Source organism: Coregonus lavaretus (assembly GCF_964263955.1).
Source record: "Coregonus lavaretus genome assembly, chromosome: 14".
NCBI lineage: Eukaryota > Metazoa > Chordata > Actinopteri > Salmoniformes > Salmonidae > Coregonus > Coregonus lavaretus.
The window spans coordinates 44145404-44167997 of NC_140001.1; the positions used below are offsets into that span (position 1 = coordinate 44145404).

Consider the following 22594-nt stretch of genomic DNA (forward strand, 5'->3'; position numbering starts at 1 on the left):
GAGATAACATTAAAAGTACATGGTGCAAGGGATCAATGCCATTCGAGATTCTGCTCAGATTATTACAGCAATTGTGACGATCTCCACAGACCTGCGACGACCTATGCATGCTATCTTGAACATGTGTAAAGGACATCACATGCATGCTTTATATGATTACATAAGAAGAAATGTAAAGTTACAGTAACCTCGAAATGTGGCCATGGATGTGTTACTATCTTTAGGGTTGAATGTTACATAACTTTGTAAGATAACCTTAACTTTAGGGCATTTACTGTATTTCAAAAGTAATATTGAACTGAGTTTGGTTGTCATCGCAACCAAATATCAATATTTAAAGGAGATGTACTTCATCTACTGCTTGGATAGTTCCATCTGTGCCACTGACTTAGTCTGGCTTTAATTTGTCTACAAATTAATAATTGATATGTTGGATTCAAGTCTCCATCTAACCAAAAATCTAAGTTAAAGAACAGGACTAAATAAAATAAAAGTTTAAATGCACTTTAAATAAAGTGATTTGATTTAGTCCTATTTTTTTATTTTTTATTTTTGGTTGAGATGGAGACGTGAATCGAACATATCAGTTATTCATTTGTAGACAAACTGGAATTAAAGCTAGACTAAGTCAGTGGCACAGATGGAACTATCCAAGCAGTAGATACAGTGAGGGAAAAAAGTATTTGATCCCCTGCTGATTTTGTACGTTTGCCCACTGACACAGAAATGATCAGTCTATAATTTTAACGGTAGGTTTATTTGAACAGTGAGAGACAGAATAACAACAAAAGAATCCAGAAAAACGCATGTCAAAAATGTTATAAATTGATTTTCATTTTAATGAGGGAAATAAGTATTTAACCCCCTCCCAATCAGAAAGATTGCTGGCTCCCAGGTGTCTTTTATACAGGTAACGAGCTGAGATTAGGAGCACACTCTTAAAGGGAGTGCTCCTAATCTCAGTTTGTTACCTGTATAAAAGACACCTGTCCAGAGAAGCAATAAATCAATCAGATTCCAAACTCTCCACCATGGCCAAGACCAAAGAGCTCTCCAAGGATGTCAGGGACAAGATTGTAGACCTACACAAGGCTGGAATGGGCTACAAGACCATCGCCAAGCAGCTTGGTGAGAAGGTGACAACAGTTGGTGGGATTATTCGCAAATGGAAGAAACACAAAATAACTGTCAATCTCCATCAGCCTGGGGCTCCATGCAAGATCTCACCTCGTGGAGTTGCAATGATCATGAGAACGGTGAGGAATCAGCCCAGAACTACACGGGAGGATCTTGTCAATGATCTCAAGGCAGCTGGGACCATAGTCACCAAGATAACAATTGGTAACACACTACGCCGTGGAGGACTGAAATCCTGCAGCGCCGGCAAGGTCCCCCTGCTCAAGAAAGCACATATACATGCTTGTCTGAAGTTTGCCAATGAACGTCTGAATGATTCAGAGGAGAACTGGGTGAAAGTGTTGTGGTCAGATGAGACCAAAATGGAGCTCTTTGGCATCAACTCAACTTGCACTCTTTGGAGGAGGAGGAATGCTGCCTATGACCCCAAGAACACCATCCCCACCATCAAACATGTAGGTGGAAACATTATGCTTTGGGGGTGTTTTTCTGCTAAGGGGACAGGACAACTTCACCGCATCAAAGGGACGATGGACATTGCCATGTACCGTCAAATCTTGGGCGAGAACCTCCTTCCCTCAGCCAGGGCATTGAAAATGGGTCTTGCATGACAATGACCCAAAACACACGGCCAAGGCAACAAAGGAGTGGCTCAAGAAGAAGCACATGAAGGTCCGTGAGTGGCCTAGCCAGTCTCCAGACCTTAATCCCATAGAAAATCTGTGGAGGGAGCTGAAGCTTCGAGTTGCCAAACGTCAGGCTCGAAACCTTAGTGACTTGGAGAAAATCTGCAAAGAGGAGTGGGACAAAATCCCTCCTGAGATGTGTGCAAACCTGGTGGCCAACTACAAGAAACGTCTGACCTCTGTGATTGCCAACAAGGGTTTTGCCACCAAGTACTAAGTCATGTTTTGCAGAAGGGTCAAATACTTATTTCCCTCATTAAAATGCAAATCAATTTATAACATTTTTGACAAGCGTTTTTCTGGATTTTTTTGTTGTTATTCTATCTCTCACTTTTCAAATGAACCTACCATTAAAATTATAGACTGATCATTTCTTTGTCAGTGGCCAAACGTACACAATCAGCAGGGGATCAAATACTTGTTTCCCTCACTGTACATCTTCTTCAAATGCATTGACAACCAAAAACAATTCAATATCACTAAAGATGATTGCATTTTAAATCAACTAGAGCTTGAAATCCTAGGCCTATTGTATAGTCAATTTTCAGTTGAATTCTGGGTTTAATTGAAACAATAGCTGTTGACATTTGGTTATCATTACATAATCCTGTGGTTGAAATTTCACCCTCAAAACAACAGTTTAAATTGATTACTTTTTTCAAATCCAATATATTTTCCACTTAGATTCCACGTCAGAATACATTGATAAATTAAGTTGAAACAACGTTGATTCAACCAGTTTGTGCCCAGTGGGGTGAAGGCTGTGAAGATTTACACAGGGCCATTGGTTGGTTTCAGGCTATTGCATAAATCCTGTAGTTCTGGTGTACTAAGCAAGGCCACATAGGGACAGTATTGCACCCTCACACACACACTTAGGGACAGATTTAGTTCTGTAAGAGTTTGCCTCAGTGTAAAGTAACTTTACCTCAATAAATAAAACATAAAGGGGTAGAAATATAGCGGTTTGATTGAGAGGTTAGTGAATGAGTGGTGGCAATAAAAAAATGCTTAGTAAATCTGTCCGTTGCTGTCAGTAGCACATTTAAGTCCCTGAAGAACTGTATGGACTAATATTGAGCACAGTCAAGGAACTTAATATTCTCCTATTTACATTCAAATATCTAAGTTTACCCAATCAAACCATTGGTTCCAATTTACATTAGTGTGTTAAATTGTCTCCGCGCAAACACACACACACACAAACACATGCATGCTCATTATACACACTATTATAGAAGTGCTTAGCGGGGTGTTGGATAAAACATAAATAACAGTGCATAATTGCACACACCCACACACACAAACACAGGCACACAGAGCCTACAGTACACGCCTCTGTAATGACACACACACAAAGACGTGGAACGGGGGAAAGCAGATCAAAGAGAGGATGAGAGGGAGGACAGGAGAGAACAGGACAGGGGGATGTACCTTAGTCCCATCCACTGGATTATGGATAACAGTGGTCTGAGGCTCCTACAGAAAGAGAGAGGGATGGATGGAGAGAGAGATGGAGGGAGATGGAGAGAGAGAGATGGAGAGAGAGAGAGAGAGAGAGAGAGAGAGAGAGAGAGAGAGAGAGAGAGAGAGAGAGAGAGAGAGAGAGAGAGAGAGAGAGAGAGAGAGAGAGAGAGAGATGGAGAGAGAGAGATAGATAGATGGAGAGAGAGAGAGAGAGAGAGAGAGAGAGAGAGAGAGAGAGAGAGAGAGAGAGAGAGAGAGAGAGAGGAGAGAGAGAGAGAGAGAGAGAGAGAGAGAGAGAGATGGAGAGAGAGCGAGAGAGAGAGAGAGAGAGAGAGGTATGTATGTAGGATGAGGATAAGCAAAAGGCGAGAAAACTGGTTAAGGTTGGAAGTGATGAAGGGATGAAGAGTCTTCTGGAGTGATAGAGTTGAGGGGGTGGATGAGCTGAGGACTGTAATTTTTAGTCAATTCAGAAAACACACACACACATACACGGACACGCTCTGAGAATTGGGAGAGAAACATTGCTGAAACGCAGAGAGAGAAAAGTCTGTGCCGCACAGTTACACGCACCAAATCTGGTAATATTTCTGCAGAGCACTCCATCTTGCTCTCTCTCTCACACACACACACACACACACACACACACACACACACACACACACACACACACACACACACACACACACACACACACACACAATAATGTAATAGAAACCCTGCAGGAATGTTGCACCCCACAAAAGCACATCATGCACAGTACACCATACAGTATGAAGAAGCCACAACCACAGTTATCCTCTTGAACGGTAATATGGGCACAATCTCATGGAAACTTTCCTCAAATAGAGTCACCACATTTGGCAGCTATAGCTGGTTCATTTCCAGAGTATGACGAACGCTTAAAGGCATCGGGTGGCCATCCTATTGCCTTTGGCCAGAGCATTGTCAGTCATTTTCTGTTCATTTACCGACGATTCTACATGTTTAATCACTAACCCACCGCGGCCACCCACTGCTTTTAGCCGTTCGTCGGCACAGAGATTTTGTCCAAACTGGAGACCGCTAGGAGTGAACTGAGGTGGACTGTAGTGGATGGGTATATCAGTGTATGCAACTGAATGTGTTTACTGTTTACACAATACAGAAGAGTTTGCAGTGCTGTCATGGTAAGTGGAATAAGAGCTACTCTGAAATACCATTACACTCTGACAGGGCCCAACCTGCCTTAGAAGGATGTTTTTGTAAACATCTAAACATGACGCTAAGTAGATAACATCTCCATCCTTGTAATGCTATTTCCTCTTCAATCTCACTCTGTCTCTCTCTCCCTTCACCTCTATCTCTCTTTTCATCTCTTGCCCCTTCTACCTCTTTTTCCCTCCCTCTCCCACTCTCTCTCTTTTCTGACAGTTGTATTAGAAGACTTCTTTGACACACATGACACACAGGCACACACACACACACACACACACTTCCCACCACACCATTCTGAGCGCTCCCCCTAGGAAGTGACACCTTCCGATGACCAATCACCAGCCAGCTGTCTCCTGCATGATGATGACATTGTCGTCATGACAACCGCCACCCTGGGCAACAGCTTGAGAAACAAGCAAAGAGAGAACAAGTCAGGGAGGGACTCACTGACTGACAGTTTAAAAAAAGAAGAGGGGTTTGTGTGATATTTTAAAGAGGATAAGGCTTATTATCACTGCCGCACACTCATAAACCTTGTCTACCTCACACGACCTCATTCTTTATGCAGAAGCCTGAGTGCATAACAACTAGGTCTTTTCCAGAGGCTTTCAAATACTACTACTACAACTATTACCTAAACTTCCTGTACCTCTAAACCATTGTCTATACGTTTTGGGGAAATATTCTGCATCAAAAGAGAGAGTATGTGAGATTATACTCAGAGTATCAGTATCTATATCCACTACAGGTGTCAAGACTTCGGCCAAGGCTGCCTCCCCTCCTTGTTCGGGCAGGCTTCGCCGTTCGTCGTCACCGGAGTACTAACCACTGCCGCCCCAATCATCATCACAATTTTCTTGTCAATCACACACACCTGGTTCTAATCCCCTAATTAGTCTGTGTATAAGTGTTCCCTCTGCCCCCTTGTCCTTGTGGGTGATTGTTCATTGTGAGAGTATGTAGCTCAGTGGAGCTACTCATAACATTGTGTTGCCAGGGTAGATTTTCACCCTGTGCCTATGTATTATTGGATTCCGTTACAGTGTAATTGCCAGGGATGTTTGTTTCCCCTGTGCCTGTTTCGTTGATCGCTATTGGAGCGCATTTGTGTGTCAACGAAGGAATAAACTCTGTATTCGGTGATTTCCCTCCTGCGCCTGACTCCTTTCACCACACTCACCACAGAATCACCCACCCGTTATGGAGTCAGCGGGAGAAGAGCGCATGCCTGGAGTCGTGGCACGGGTCCAGGAGCATTCCACGATGCTGGCCAGCTTGGGGGAAGCGATGGATCGGGTTCTTCAGGTCGTCCAACGCCTGGAGAGGAGAGGACCCGATCTGTCGAGACCAGCTGGCCAACCGGATCCAGCCATCAACACCCCAGCACCCGGAGGGATCCAGATATCCCGACCATGGGCGTTTGATGGAACGGCGGTGCTCCAATTGGAGCTTTACTTCGCCAGCATCAGACCGGCGCCATCGGAGCGGGAGAAGGTGTCCGTCCTCGTTTCCTGCCTCTGTGGGAAAGCCCTGGAGTGGGCCAACGCGGTGTGGAATGAGGGTGGAGCCGCGTTGGAGGACTACAGGGAGTTCGATCGCCTCTTTCGGGCGGTCTTCGATCACCCGCTCGAGGGTCGAGAGGCGGTGAGCGGCTGGTCCATCTGAGGCAGGGGACGAGGACCGTGCAGGACTTCGCGTTGGAGATTCGGACGCTGGCAGCGGGGTCCGGGTGGAACGAGCGGGCCCTGATTGACCATTTCCGGTGCCATCTGCGGGAGGATGTCCGACGGGAGCTAGCCTGCCGGGACACCGTGTTGTCCTTCAATAAACTGGTGGACATAGCAATTCGTTTGGACAACCTGCTGGCAGTCAGAGAACGTCCTGGTAGGGGTCTGCCCATTTCAACCCCGGACGACTAGGATCCCGAGCCAATGGAGCTGGGTGGAGCCGCCGGCCAAGAGAGCGGAGGAGGACAGCGACAGTGCCACTCAGGTGGCACGAAGGGACAGTACACCACACGTCGTAGTCAACGTTCTTTTGGGCCGGGAGGCAGCAGGCAGGGCACTCATGCATCACCCCAGGTATCGAACACCCACACTTGTTCAGAGCCCTCTGTTGCGCACTGTACCCTACCTATCCACTTTCCCGATCACATGGTAGTTCCCCAGTGTAAGGCGCTAGTCGTTTCAGGCGCAGCTGGGAACTTTATGGACAGGGCATTCGCACGCCGTCAAGGCATTTCATTGGTTCGCCTCTCCATTCCACTCCCCATCAGAGCACTCGATAGTCGACCATTAGGGTCTGGGTTTGTTACGGAAGTCACTATACCAGTCACCATGATCATCCAGGAGACTCATTGTGAGCAGGTTATTTTTTCGATTATTGAATCTCCTGCTTTCCCTGTGGCATTAGGAATCCCTTGGTTAGCACTCCACAACCCCACCTTCTCATGGCCGCAGAGGGCTCTCACGGGGTAGTCGCGTGAATGTCAGGGTAGGTGTCTAGATGTTTCCGTTGGTGCAACCACGGTGGAAAGTCCAGATGGTACCTCCACCGTGCACATTCCCCCTGAATACCTCAATTTGACGCACGCGTTTTCCAAGACGCGTGCTACTAAATTACCACCTCATCGGGCGGGGGATTGCGCGATAGACCTTCGGGTAGACGCTGTACCTCCCAGGAGTCATGTGTATCCCTTGTTGCAGGCGGAGACGGAGGCTATGGAAACATATGTCTCCGAGTCCCTGGGCCAGGGGTACATACATCCCTCCACTTCACCTGCCTCCTCAAGTTTCTTCTTTGTGAAGAAGAAAGACGGCGGTCTGCGCCCGTGCATTGATTATCGATCACTGAACAAGGAGACGATTAGATTTAGTTATCGTCTCCCCCTCATTCCTTCAGTGATCGAGTCAATGCATGGGGCGCGCTTCTTCACAAAGCAAGATCTCAGGAGTGCGTACAACCTGGTCCGTGTTCGGGAAGGGGATTAGTGGAAGACGGCATTCAGCACAACCACTGGGCATTATGAATACCTGGTGATGCCCTACGGTTTGATGAATGCTCCATCCGTCTTCCAGTCCTTTGTGAACGACGTGTTTCGGGACATGCTTGGTCACGGTGTAGTGGTCTACATCAATGGCATTCTGGTGTATACCGCTACTCGCGCCGAGCATGTGACCCTGGTTCGCAAAGTGCTGGCCAGACTGTTGGAAAATGACCTTTATGCCAAGGCAGACAATTGTATTTTTCCAGCAGTCCGTCTCCTTCCTCGGATACCGCATTTTCACCTCAGGTGTGGAGATGGATGGAGATTGCATTTCAGCTGTGCGTAATTGGCCGACTCCAACCACGGTTAAGGAGGTGCAGCGATTCCTTGGCTTTGCCAACAACTACCGAAGGTTTATCCGGGGCATTGGCAAGGTCGCAGCTCCCATCACATCCCTGTTGAAGGGTGGGCCGTCCCGGCTCCGCTGGTCTGTTGAGGCAGATCTGGCCTTCAGGAGACTGCGAGGTCTGTTCACCTCAGCTCCGGTACTGGCCCACCCCGATCCAACACTACCGTTCGTAGTGGAGGTGGATGCGTCTGAGGTAGGGATAGGCGCTGTCCTGTCCAAACACTCGGGCACGCCACCCAAGCTCCGCCCCTGTGCCTTCTTCTCGAAGAAGCTCAGCCCGGCGGAGCAGAACTACGACGTTGGTGATCGGGAGCTGTTGGCTGTTGTGCGAGCTTTGACCGTGTGGAGGCATTGGCTCAAAGGGGCGAAAGACCCTTTCCTCGTCTGGACGGACCACCGTAACCTGGAGTACATCCGGGCAGCGAGGAGGCTGAATCCTCGCCAGGCCAGGTGGGCCCTATTCTTCACCCGGTTTGATTTTACACTATCATACATTCCGGGTACGAAGAACGTGAAGGCAGACGCACTGTCCCGGCTGTATGACACAGAGGAGAGGCCCAGAGACAACACCCCCATACTCCCGGCCTCCTGCATTGTGGCGCCGGTAGTATGGGCGATGGACGCGTATATAGAGCGGGCATTACTCACAGATCCATCTACACTGCTGTGTCCAGCTGGGCTGCGGTACGTGCCTGCTCTTATCCATGATCGACTGATCTTCTGGGCACACATGTCACCCTCCTCTGGTCACCCAGGTATCGGTCGTACAGTGCACTGCTTGAGCGGAATGTACTGGTGGCCTACCTTGGCTAAGGACGTGAGGGTGTATGTCTCCTCCTGCTCGGTGTGCGCCCAGAGTAAGGCACCTAGGCACCTCCCAGCGGGTAAGCTACAAACGTTACCAGTTCCACAACGACCATGGTCTCACCTTAGCATTGATTTTCTGACTGATCTTCCCCTCTCCCAAGGTAACACCACCATCCTGGTCGTTGTGGACCGCTTCTCCAAGTCCTGCCGCCTCCTTCCTCTGCCCGGTCTCCCCACGGCCCTGCAGACTGCGGAGGCCCTGTTCACTCATGTCTTCCGGAACTACGGGGTGCCAGAGGATATATTGTCCGACCGAGGTCCCCAGTTCACGTCCAAGGTTTGGAAGGCGTTCATGGAAGGTCTGGGGGTCTTGTTCACTTTGACCTTGGGTTCCACCCCGAGTCAAATGGGCAGGTGGAACGAGTAAATCAGGATGTGGGTAGGTTCCTGCGGTCCTACTGCTAGGACCAGCCAGGGGAGTGGTCAGTGTTCTTGCCATGGGCAGAATATGCCCGGAACTCTCTCCGCCACTCCTCTACTAACCTAACACCATTCCAATGTGTTTTAGGTTACCAACTGGTACTGGCACCGTGGCACCAGAGCCAGACCGAGGCTACTGCGGTGGATGACTGGTTTCGGTGCGCGGAGGAGACGTGGGACGCTGCCCACGTTCACCTCCAGCGCGCCGTGCGTCGTCAGAAGGCCAACGCTGACCGTCACCGCAGTGAGGCCCCGGTCATCGTACCGGGAGATCGGGTCTGGCTCTCAACCCGGAATCTGCCCCTCCGCCTGCCCTGGGAGTAATAGGTCCCCCCTGATTACCGTATTAACCCCTCGTTTCATGTGTCTCTCCTCAGGCCGGTGATGGTTGGTCCGCTCCAGGAGTCTGAGGTGCGGGAGGTTCCTCCACCTCCTTTGGACATCGAGGGGGCCCCGGCGTACTCTGTCCGTGCCATCCTGGATTCGAGGTGTCGGGTGGGGGGCCTTCAGTACCTTGTGGAGTGGGAGGGGTACGGTCCAGAGGAACGGTGCTGGGTCCCGGTGAGGGATATCCTCGATCCCTCCCTGTTGCGGTTTTTCCACCGTCGCCATCCGGCTCGCCCTGCTCCGCGTCCTCCTGGCCGTCCCTGAGGCCGGGGTCGGCGCACAGCTGGAGCTGCGCGTCAAGGGGGGGAGGGGGGGGGGGGGGGGGTACTGTCACGACTTCCTCCGAGGCTGCCTCCCCTCCTTGTTCGGGCAGGCTTCGGCGTTCGATGTCACCGGAGTACTAACCACTGCCGCCCCATTCATCATCACAATTGTCTTGTCAATCACACACACCTGGTTCTAATCCCCTAATTAGTCAGTGTATAAGTGTTCCCTCTGCCCCCTTGTCCTTGTGGGTGAGTGTTCATTGTGAGAGTATGTAGCTCGGTGGAGCTACTCATAACATTGTCAGGGATGTTTGTTTCCCCGTGCCTGTTTCGTTGATCGCTATTGGAGCGCATTTGTGTGTCAACGAAGGAACAAACTCTGTATTCAGTGATTACCCTCCTGCGCCTGCAGTATAATAGAAGAGGTTAAAGCACCAAATAGCACAATAATAAGCTACGGTAGCAGAAGTCCTAGCAACAAATGAAATAATATTACCCCCTACCACCCCACCCCACACACACCTAACATTAAAGGACAACTGTGAGGGCTCCTAAAAATATGCTGATAAATGGCTGCATGTGTTGTCCTGGTGGTGTGTATGTAGTCCCCTATAGCTCAGTTGGTAGAGCATGGCACTTGCAATGCCAGTGTTGTGGGTTCGTTTCCCACGGGGGGCCAGTATGAAAATGTATGCACTCACTAACTGTAAGTCGCTCTGGATAAGAGCATCTGCTAAATGACTAAAATGTCAATGTAAATGTAGGATGCCTGTCATTTCCCCCCATCTTTCTCCAGCTCGCTTCTCTAACTGGCCTGATCCCTGTTTAGTGTTTAGTGTCTAGTGCTCTCATATCACCCAGTAGTCAGGCAGATCCTCCACATTGTTCAATATAGGTCACCCAAGTTAACAACTAATCACAGGAGAGAAGCAGTGATTCAGTAATATATGGTCATTTAGCAGACACTTTTATCCACGGTTATTGAAGAGTAAATATATTCAGTACATCTAGCCAATGTGGAAAACAAACCCACATTGAAACTCTGGTGTTGCACCATGCTCCAAGTAGTTTACAACCATCTAGCAGTTATAATGGCATAATTCCCCGCAGCTGATTAGTTGTGACCAAGTTGGGTTTATGTCGCTTCCAACTAATCATTAATCATGAAACATAATCTGTCAGTTGTCTTCCTGTTTTCACAGATATGTATATGTTATGTACAGTGTCATTCCTACACAAACAGCATGGAACATTTATTTTCCGGTTACCCAATATAGCTTCTTCACTAACCAATCACACACCAATGTTCAGTAGATCTCTGCTATAGGGAAGAGAGATGAGTGTCAGACAAGAGACAAACAACCACCCACAGACTCAGATGTCTGCCCCTCTCCTGTCTAAATACCAAAATAATAAAATACTGCAACATTATGGAAGGAAACACACACAGTAACAGTTGGTTACAGTGAAGCAACAGTTGGAAAATCTTTATAACACACGGTGGCAATCTTTAACAGGGAAGCACTTTTTGACACAACCTGGCATTTCTGGCTTCTCTCCTACAGAAAGCATCTGACAGACACTTGACAGAGACAATGAAGAGCCATCTAGCCAACCACAGCTGCTCTAAAGTGACAACAAACAACTGAGACCGACAGAGGAAAAGGAGGGACGGAGAAAGGGAAGAAGGACGGACAAACAGTCAAAAAAAGACAGACGGACAGATGGACAAATAGACGGTTAAACTGACAGACAGACCGACAGACAGACAGACGGGCAGAGGGAGGAGAGAGGAGGGGAGGATTAAAAGTAAATACCAGAACCGGAGTAGGGACGTTTCCTTTAGGGCTGGTGACTATGCTGTTTTTGGTGCTGTTTGTCTGTGGTGTCTGGGGCTGTGCAGGTAGAGGGGAGACAACACAGGGTTAACAACAGTGGCTGGTGGGGTGAGATACTGTGGATGGGTGATGGATGGGTGATGGATGGGTCCTGGTGGTGGTGATGAAGGGGTTAAAACAAACAGACTTGGGTTCAAGTACTATTCGAAATCTTTCATTGAGCGTTTGTTCTACCTTGATCGTTGTTTGACCAGGTGATGATGATGAGAGAAGTGATGGTTTTAGCTGGCATGGTGTAAGAGGTAAGATAAAATACAGTGATGGGTTAATACACAGCATCACAGGAGCTCCAACGAAACAGAGCAGCAGTGAGGGTCAAGCAGTTTGTTAGCCGTGTGTTAACCATGGAGAGAGAGAGAGAGAGAGAGAGAGAGAGAGAGAGAGAGAGAGAGAGAGAGACAGAGGCAGAGAACAGAGTGGTAGAGAGAACAGACAGAGAGAGAGAGAGAGAGAGAGAGAGAGAGAGGAGAGAAAGAGAGCGAGAGAACAGAGAGAGAGACAAGAGAGCGAGAACAGAGAGAGAGAACAGAGAGAACAGAGAGAACAGAGAGAACAGAGAGAGAGAACACACACAGCGAGCGAAAATTGCACCAGAGCTGGCAAACAAATCAACATCTATAGAAAATCCACACACATACAAATGCAGCCACAAAACACACATAAGCAGTCACACACTCACACGCTTACATAACTCAACCAAAGCAGTTCTACAGCTCAGACAAAGCTTCACTCATCAAACATCAGATCTTCATATGCAGTAGCTCACTCATCCATAACACAGAAACGCATACAAAGAGCTACTTTCTAACACTTTTTTAGTAAAAGTCTGTTTCAAATTCCAATTATCTTTCCAGCTGCAGTGTGGTATACAGCACACAGCTGAGATCCTTAGAGCATATAGAGGAGAAGTCATATAGATATGTGTGTGTTCATGTCTAGGGTTAAAGTTCCACTGGGACATCTCTGAGGACACTCTGATCATCCACAGACAACAGCACACTAATAACAGTACAGGCCAGGGCAAACCATGCTTAACCTCTCCAATTGGGAATATAATGCTGCGAAATAGCACACTTCCTCTTTAGAAGGGAAATGTAGAGGTTGAAGTTAGGTTAGGTAGGTGAACTGAACTCCAAGCTCATAAGACGAGGGGAAAATGCAGTTCCATATAGGACTGGCAAACTAAAGATGGGAGGAATGGAGAGAGGAGGAGTGAATGAGGACAGTGAAAGATGAATCGAGGAGGGTCAAAAAACGTGGAGAAGTGGGGGAGAAAAGTGGAGCCGCGGAATGAGGGAGTGGGAAAAAGGGAGGGAGAAAGAGGGAGGTCCAGGGACGTTAAAATGGCATGCTCACCATGTACTGGACAGTGGTGCTGGACTTACGTTTCTGTCCCAGGTGATGGAAGGATGATGGAGGGAGAGAGAAAGATAGGAGGGAGAGAAAGAAAGAACGGATGACAACAAGTACTGAAGGATGAGCATGTCGAATAAAATGAGAGCCTTGGTTGGTGAGCATGGTGGATCAATAGGCTCAAAACCACCATAAAGAAGTTCAATTTCACCAGTTAAAAAAGGATAGGAAAAAAAAGGATATCCCATAGAAAATGTAACTTCTATGGATTCTCAAGAGGAAAGAAAGAAAGAAAGAAAGAAAGAAAGAAAGAAAGAAAGAAAGAAAGAAAGAAAGAAAGAAAGAAAGAAAGAAAGAAAGAAAGAAAGAAAGAAAGAAATGGGAGGGTGCGCAAACGGTAGCCAGGAACAGAGGATGGTGTGGCATCATGAGGAATACAAGAAAAATTTAAAATAGGAAAAGTTTCGGGAACGGCTAGGGAGGAGCACTGACTGGGAGTAAAATCATCAATCATTCTTTTGTGATGAGGAAAGAAGGAAAATAGTATTTCTTGAAGAAATGAGCAGGAAGGAGAAAAAAATATTTAGCAAAGAAAAGCTGTGCAACTGATATGTTAAAGGGATACTTCAGGATTCTGGCAAGGAAGCCCATTATCTACTTCCCCAAAGTCAGATGAACTCATGAACCCAACATTATGTCTCTTCTTCCATTATGAAGGAAGTTAGAGGTAGTTTTGTGTGCCAATGCTAACTAGCATTATCGCAATGACTGGAAGTCTAAAGTATCTACTAGCATGCTAGCATTTACCATAGACTTCCAGTCACTGCACTAACGCTTGTAGGCAATTGCGCTAACACTAGTTAGCAACTTCCTTCAAACGGCACGCAGTGACATAAAAATTATATCCACGAATTCATCTGACTCTGGGGAAGTAGATAAAGGGCTTTATTGGCAAAAGTGAAGTATCCCTTTAATACACATTCAAAAGTGGCATCCAATATGATTAAAAAGCAGAACAATAACCTCTAACTACATTTGTAATCTACAGGTAACTGCCAAAATAAAGGAAACGCCAATATAGTGTCTTAATAGGGCGTTGGGCCACCACGAGCCAACAGAACAGCTTCAATGCACCTTGGCATAGATTCTACAAGTGTCTGGAACTCTATTGGAGGGATGCAACACGGCAGCCTCACAGCAGTGCAGTAGCAGCTATTGCCAGAACAGAACAGAAGAGAAGAGAGCACAATGCAGCTGAAGCTGGTGTTTGACTGAGGTCGAAAATGTCAGGTGCTGTTCTGTTCTGCATTACAGAACAAGAAAGAACAGAGGAGACAATGAGAGGGGTCAGAGGAGCGATACAACCAGGGAAATAATTATGAGAGAGGGAGCGAAGAGAGAGAAAGAGAGGGAGGAGGAAAGAAAAACACAATTTAAATATTTTTAAACGGTTAGGCCGAGTGTGTCAGGGGGCCTGTTGCTAGGCAATGATGAGCAGGGGGATGTGTGTGTATGTGGCGTGTGTGTTTGTGTTTGAGAGAGAGTCTATTTCTGGCTGGTGAGTTTCCAGGGTTCAGACTCATGGCTATTCCTGGAACTGGAGTCACATTCCCTACTGAACACACACACAAACACACACACAAACACAAACACACACACACACACACACACACACACACACACACACACACATGGATACATCGATGCTTATTACACACGCACCACACACACACTAACACACAAACACCTACAGGTACACAAGCTCCCTAATTTACATACTCACAAGAACAAACATGCTCACACTATTCTCCAACCTCCATCCGCTCTGCCTTTCCCCCGCCCACACACACACGCACACACACACGCACACACACACAATGCGTGGGATGTGTTGGTGCGTTAGGTGAGATGGGGTCGAGGATGGCGATAGAGATTCATTAAGTCACGTCAGCCAGCCAGGGAGGGTTTCAAATGGTTAAAGAGCAGATGGGGTGAGCAGGAAATGGAAACCGTGATGGAGGGGGAGGTGGAAAAGAAAAGAACAGAGGGATGAGATGGAAAGAAGAGAAAGAAGGAATGCTGGAGTGACAAAAAAAGTGGACAAGACAAGGTGCAATGAGGAGACACAGGCGTGAACGGATGCACACACTACACTTGAGGCCACTATTTTGTGATGGTTGCAAATTGAGTCAACACTCTCTCCCACATCTCACACACACACACACACACACATCACAGTCAGCCACCAAAGCCACAGTGACATAAAGACAGGACGTTCACAAATCACTGAGCAAGAGACACTTTCAACTACACAGAAACACACAAGCTAAGCAAAAGCAGAGAAAGAGAGGTAGAGTGTCATGGGCCTCTCACTCCACCGGGTTACCACCTTAATTTTCTTCCACTCTGCTCACCACTCTCTCTACTCAGCCTAACTAGCTCCACCTGTCCCTGCTCTGCTCTGCTCTAATTACTCTGCCAGCTGCGCTGCATTACCCACTACCTCTCCCAGTATTTAAGGCCCTGTCTTTCAGCTCTCCGGTGTCAGATCGTCTGCAAAGCTCACACCCGGAACCTGTTTGCTCGCGCTTCTGGCTCACCCTGGTTTTGTGACCCCGGACCTGCCTGTTTTCTGGATACTCTTCTGCCTCAGGAGATCCAGACCTGCTTCTGCCATTACGACTCCTGACTACTCTTCAATCCCGGTAACTCTGACCAGCCTTCTGCCTTGCTACTACGTATTTTGGATTTCCCTTGAACTGTACTGCTGCCTTGTTTCATTCCGCCCTGTTGTGTCTGTGTCTCCCCCCCCCAGGACTTCTGGACCACCCACCACCGGCTTCATAGGACGCATCGCTGCCACTGGGGGGGGCACAGACCCAGCACATTGGACGGGATCCCTGTTACCCCTGGAGCCTTCATTCACTCCCTACTTCCCTTTTCCCTTAAGTTTAATAAACTTTCTGGTGTGACGCAATTGTGGTCCTCTGGTCGTCTGTCTGAACCGTGACAGTACGATCTGACCATTATGGACTCAGCGCACACTTTCCCCGACATGGAAACCGATGAGCATGAGCAGCAGTTCCAGCAGCAGCAACAACAACTCGCCATGATCATTCAACTCCTCACCAACCTTACCCCAGCCAGTCTGCCCACCAGCCCTGCCCCCGAGTTACCTGCCCCGGTCATTGCAGCCGCTGCTCCGGAACCCAAGATTGGAAACCCCGAGCGGTTCAACGGCGATTCAACCCAGGTCCGGCCATTCCTGACTAGCTGCCGACTTCAGTTCTCCTTGCAGCCAAGGACCTTCGCCACGGAGGGGGCTAAAGTTGGGTATGCCATCACTCACCTGACGGGCCGAGCTCGACTCTGGGGAACAGCAGAGTTCGAACGTCAAACCCCCGCATGTGCAACCTTCGACCTGTTTGCTGAGGAGATGCTGAAGGTGTTTGACCTGGATTCACCCACCGCAGAGGCGTCTCGTGAACTGTTCAGTATTCGACAAGGCAGACGTACAGTCGCAGACCATTCCATCGACTTCCGAACCCTGGCTAGACGAAGTTCTTGGAACACACCATCGTTGGTGGACGCGTTCTTCCATAGTTTGGCTGACTATATCAAGGACGAGTTGGTCTCCCATGAACTGCCTTCCACTCTTGATGAAGCCATCGCACTGACTGTCAGGATCGACAGAAGGATACAGACCCGTCGTCGTGAGAGGGGGCGCCAAGGTCCACCTACTACCGGCATTCGGAGAGATCCGACTGGGCTCCTGTCATCTACTGCCACTCACCCAGGTCAGCTTGATCAGTCTGAGCCTATGGAGATTGGGCGAGCCTCTCTCACTCCTGCAGAGCGCCAGCGCCGCTTCACCTCAAACCTCTGCCTCTATTGTGGAGGTGATGGACATCGTGTGGTAACCTGCCCTTTAAAGGGCCGAAGCTCACCGGGCATAGGGGGAGTCCGGTTGAGTTCAATGACCATCCAGTCCTCCGACCGCAAACCCCTGCTGCAAGTTCACCTCCGCCTCTCTGACTCAACTCACACCCTGGCTGCTCTGGTGGATTCTGGCGCCGAAGCCAACATAATGGACATCAAGCTGGCACGCCAACTGGGACTGGAGAACCTCCGTTTGACACCTCCTATTCCTGCCCGGGCACTGGACGGACACTTACTCGGATCGGTCACTCATGTCACGGCCCCGGTCTCGATGGGTCTGTCCGGAAACCATCAAGAAACTATCCAGTTTCACCTGCTCCCCTCTCCAGGCCAACCCCTCATCCTGGGTTACCCATGGCTCCGCCGGCACAACCCTCAGCTCGACTGGGTGACCGGGGTGATCAGGGAGTGGGGAGAGGACTGCCACCGAACCTGCCTGCTTGCTGCCGCACTACCCCCTCGGCCAGTACCTACTAACTCCGCTCCTGACCTCTCCAATGTCCCAGAATGCTACCATGGTCTCAGAGAAGTGTTTAACAAAGCAAGAGCCACATCTCTGCCCCCTCACCGACCGTACGACTGTGCCATCGACCTCCTCCCTGGAACAGCTCCTCCAAAGGGTCGTCTTTATTCGTTGTCTGCTCCTGAAAGAAAGTCCATGGAGGACTACATCAATGGCTCTCTGTCCGCAGGATTAATCCGTTCATCTTCATCTCCTGCTGGTGCTGGCTTCTTCTTTGTGGGGAAGAAGGACGGATCTCTTCGCCCCTGCATCGACTACAGGGGACTCAACGACATCACAGTGAAAAACCGTTACCCTCTGCCTCTGCTCACCTCTGCTTTTGAGTTGCTCCAGGGAGCCACTGTTTTTACCAAGTTGGATCTCAGAAACGCTTACCACCTAGTGCGGATCCGGGAGGGAGATGAATGGAAAACCGCATTCAATACACCAACAGGCCACTACGAGTATCTGGTTATGCCTTTTGGCCTCACCAATGCTCCTGCTGTGTTCCAGGCTCTAGTGAATGATGTACTGCGGGACATGTTAAACAAGTTTGTCTTCGTTTACCTGGATGACATCTTAATCTACTCCAGAAACCTGTCTGAACACACCCGCCATGTCCAGCAAGTCCTTCATCGTCTTCTGGAGAATTCCCTCTACGCCAAGGCAGAGAAATGTGAGTTTCACGTCAAGACAGTGGCCTTCCTGGGGTACATAGTGGCAGAGGGAAGTATCCAAATGGATCCTGCCAAAGTATCAGCAGTCACTTCATGGCCAGTTCCGGAGAACAGAAAGAAGCTGCAACAGTTTCTGGGGTTTGCTAACTTCTATAGGAAGTTTATCCGGAACTACAGTACCGTTGCTGCCCCTCTCACTGCTCTAACCAGCACCAAGCAACCCTTCACCTGGACCCCAGCAGCCGACAAAGCCTTCAGTACCCTCAAGGTGAGGTTCACCTCCGCTCCCATCCTCCAGATGCCTGATGTGGACCGGCAATTCATTGTGGAGGTGGACGCCTCGGATGTGGGAGTTGGTGCTGTGATTTCTCAGTGGGCTGCGGAGGATAGGAAGCTCCATCCCTGTGCCTTTTTCTCACGTCGGTTGTCCCCCTCTGAGTGCAATTACGACATAGGGAACCGTGAGCTGCTGGCTGTGAAGCTTGCCTTGGAGGAGTGGCGTCACTGGCTGGAGGGGTCCACCATTCCATTTCTCGTTTGGACCGATCATAAGAACTTGGAGTACATCCGCACGGCCAAACGGTTGAACTCCAGGCAGTCCCGCTGGGCCCTGTTCTTCACCAGGTTTAATTTCACTCTGTCATACCGGCCTGGATCACGCAACACCAAGCCAGACGCCCTCTCCCGTCAATTCCAGAAGGATGACACCCCCTCCAAGGACCCTGTGTCGATTCTGCCAAGTCCCTGCATCGTTGCAGCTCTGACCTGGGCTGTTGAGGAACAGGTGCTGGAGGCTCTCCGTAACCAGCCAGGTCCCAGCACTTGCCCAGCTGACCGCCTTTTTGTCCCCGAAGACCTGAGGTCCCAGGTCGTTCAGTGGGGACATGACTCCCGCCTAGCTTGTCACCCTGGCTCCACCCGCACTTACAACCTGCTCGCCCAGAGGTTCTGGTGGCCCTCTCTGAGGAAGGATGTACGGGAATTCGTCCAAGCCTGCCCCATCTGCAACCAACACAAGTCGTCCTGCCAGCCCCCAGCCGGATTGCTGCAGCCCCTGCCTGTGCCCAGACGTCCCTGGTCTCACATCGCCCTTGACTTTGTCACGGGGCTGCCCCCTTCAAGTGGCATGACCGTCATTCTCACCATCGTTGACCGTTTCAGCAAGATGGCACACTTCATTCCCCTCCCCAAGCTCCCAACCGCCAAGGAGACCGCCCAGGTGGTCCTGGAACACGTCTTCCGGATCCACGGACTGCCAAAGGATGTAGTTTCTGACCGTGGTCCACAATTCTCCTCCGCTTTTTGGAAGGAGTTCTGTCACCTGCTGGGAGCCACAGTCAGTCTGACTTCCGGATTCCATCCCCAATCCAATGGGCAGTCAGAGCGGGCTAATCAGGAGCTCGAGAAGGCACTGCGATGCATGACTTCACGCAACCCCCACTCCTGGTCGCAGCAATTGACATGGGTGGAGTACGCACACAATTCTCTGACCTGCTCTGCCATCGGTATGTCCCCTTTCCAATGTGTTTATGGATACCAGCCTCCTCTATTTGCCAGCCAGGAAGAGGAGGTTACTTGCCCATCTGCACTTGCTTTTGCCCGTCGATGTCGCCGCACCTGGTCACAAGCCCGAGCCACACTCCTCAGATCCGTTGCCAGCTACACTACCGGGGCCAACCGTCGGAGAATTCCTGCTCCCACCTACCATGTTGGTCAAAGGGTGTGGTTGTCATCGAAGAACCTGCCACTCAGGGTGGAGTCGCAGAAGCTGGCACCTCGGTTCATTGGCCCATTCCCTATCATAAGAGTGATTAGCCCAACTGCTGTCCGGCTCCAACTGCCTAATTCCCTGAGGGTGCACCCCACTTTCCATGTGTCTAAGATTAAGCCCATCCATGAGAGTCCGCTGGTCCCTGCTGCGCCTGGTCCTCCTCCTCCACGGCTTGTCGATGGTGGTCTGGTTTACACCGTCCGCCGCCTGCTTCGGTCCAGACGGAGGGGTAGGGGTCTCCAGTACCTCATTGACTGGGAGGGCTATGGACCTGAGGAAAGGACCTGGGTGCCAGCTAGTCGGATTGTGGATAGGACTCTCATCACCGCTTTCCACCAACGGCATCCTGATCAACCTGCAATCCGTAGGGGCCGCCCCAGAGGGGTCCCTAACCGTCCTGCCCGCTCGGCTTCCTGTCCTGTGCCTGATCCTGTCTCGGGACCTGTCCCATCTCCCGACCACGGCCCTCCGGCTTCCTCCGAGGATGAGGACGTTCACTCGGACCGTTCGGAGGAGTTCTAGCCCTCCTCCGGCTCCCCTCCTCCCGCCCGGCGTGGTGTTGCTCTTGGGACTTCTGGGGCCGTCCCTTGGGGGGGGGGTTCTGTCATGGGCCTCTCACTCCACCGGGTTACCACCTTAATTTTCTTCCACTCTGCTCACCACTCTCTCTACTCAGCCTAACTAGCTCCACCTGTCCCTGCTCTGCTCTGCTCTAATTACTCTGCCAGCTGCGCTGCATTACCCACTACCTCTCCCAGTATTTAAGGCCCTGTCTTTCAGCTCTCCGGTGTCAGATCGTCTGCAAAGCTCACACCCGGAACCTGTTTGCTCGCGCTTCTGGCTCACCCTGGTTTTGTGACCCCGGACCTGCCTGTTTTCTGGATACTCTTCTGCCTCAGGAGATCCAGACCTGCTTCTGCCATTACGACTCCTGACTACTCTTCAATCCCGGTAACTCTGACCAGCCTTCTGCCTTGCTACTACGTATTTTGGATTTCCCTTGAACTGTACTGCTGCCTTGTTTCATTCCGCCCTGTTGTGTCTGTGTCTCCCCCCCCCAGGACTTCTGGACCACCCACCACCGGCTTCATAGGACGCATCGCTGCCACTGGGGGGGGCACAGACCCAGCACATTGGACGGGATCCCTGTTACCCCTGGAGCCTTCATTCACTCCCTACTTCCCTTTTCCCTTAAGTTTAATAAACTTTCTGGTGTGACGCAATTGTGGTCCTCTGGTCGTCTGTCTGAACCGTGACATAGAGAGAGGGAGAGAGAGAGGGAGAGAGGGGGGGGGGGGGAAGAGAGGTAGAGAGAGGGAGAGAGAGAGAGGGAGAGAGAGAGGAAAATAACCAGGGCCTAAACCCCTGATAAGTTAAGAGAAGGGAGAAGAGGAGAAGGAAATGGAAGGTTTGGAGCAGGAATGTGTAAGTTGAACAGGGCCTTACCTTGACATCTGCCTTCTTGTTGAGCAAACTTTTGGCTGCTGCAATAGGAAACAACAGGAGATAGACAGCAGGTCAGAGATGTTGCGAGAACACAGGAGAGATCACACAGAGACAACAGCATCAACCTGTAGGAGTCATGTTCATTTGACCGCCATACAAACAGAAGGCACCTGAGGCCTTTTATACACAAGATAGGAAAGTTAATGTGACTGTGTATTGTAGTGCTGGAGATTAAAGAGAATCAAAGTCAGTAGGAGCTTAGAGGCATTAATTGCTAGCATTATGGTACCAAGGGGACAAGGCAGTCATCTGTAACATGATTAGATTCATGGTCCTCCTATTAAACTGTTTGAGAAGCACAATGTTCATTAAAACACAACAATAGACGGCTTCCTAAGTACCACAGTTGGTAAGAAAATAACATTTTAAGAGTTATTCCCTTCTTGGACTAATACTGTAGACAGTAGTCCGATTAGCACAATACCCATAATCCTCAGCAACAGGGGGAATGTCATACAGACAACAGTCAGTATCCTCACCAGCTACTACACCAGGACACAGACAGACACACACGCCATGTGCAGAGCATATGTGCACACAGACACGCGTGCACCTATGTAATAGAAACAGACACACCCATAATTGTTCCTGGGTTAGGCCCAGCGAGAGTTGATGTGGGTTGTTGCCGTGGGCAACAGAACCTCATTTAGGGGAACTGGTTAATTAGTTAATGAGGCAGAGATAGAAAAACGAGTTTGGGAGAGAGAGAAAGATACTGGAGTTTGTCCCCGAGGTCCCCCTTCGGGGCTAGAGTCCAAAATGGGTCCCCTCCCAACAGGGTCGGGGAGTAACGGATCACATGTAATCCATTACGTTACCAGCAAAAATGTTGCATTCGGATACTTTTGAAAAACTTGATGATTACTTCTAGGATTACTTTTAAGTTCAGAAAGGATGTTTGCCAAAAAAAATATGACGCCTTTATGTTTTCTCAATGGCATTCAAATCAGCATTGAAAAAAGGCGCAAGTTTAAGTTTGTTTCTGCCTGAGTGAGTCTGACCACAAGTCAGAGACCACTATGATGATCAAGGGTCATTAAACTAATTGGAATGACTGAAAATCTGATAGACTTTGTTTTTTAATGTAAAGATATAGCCTAATCGTATAATCTATAGTAGAAAGCAA

At 49.4% G+C, this 22594-nt stretch overlaps 1 protein-coding gene across 2 annotated transcripts in view; it reads right to left on the bottom strand.

The window, feature by feature from the left end:
* The window catches only part of LOC311141761 (calcium/calmodulin-dependent protein kinase type II subunit beta-like), a 98989-nt gene that overhangs the window by 22350 nt on the left and 54045 nt on the right, over positions 1–22594 (bottom strand). Inside the window, exons 14-17 of one of the 2 annotated variants that reach the window (XM_084177204.1) lie at positions 21409–21446; positions 13077–13109; positions 11640–11708; positions 3258–3302 (exon numbers count right to left, since the gene is read on the bottom strand). In XM_084177204.1, the coding sequence (XP_084033330.1) occupies positions 3258–3302; positions 11640–11708; positions 13077–13109; positions 21409–21446 (185 nt within the window). Of the gene's footprint in view, positions 1–3257; positions 3303–11639; positions 11718–13076; positions 13110–21408; positions 21447–22594 lie in introns of both variants that reach the window. The other variant, XM_084177203.1, reaches the window with a different exon arrangement.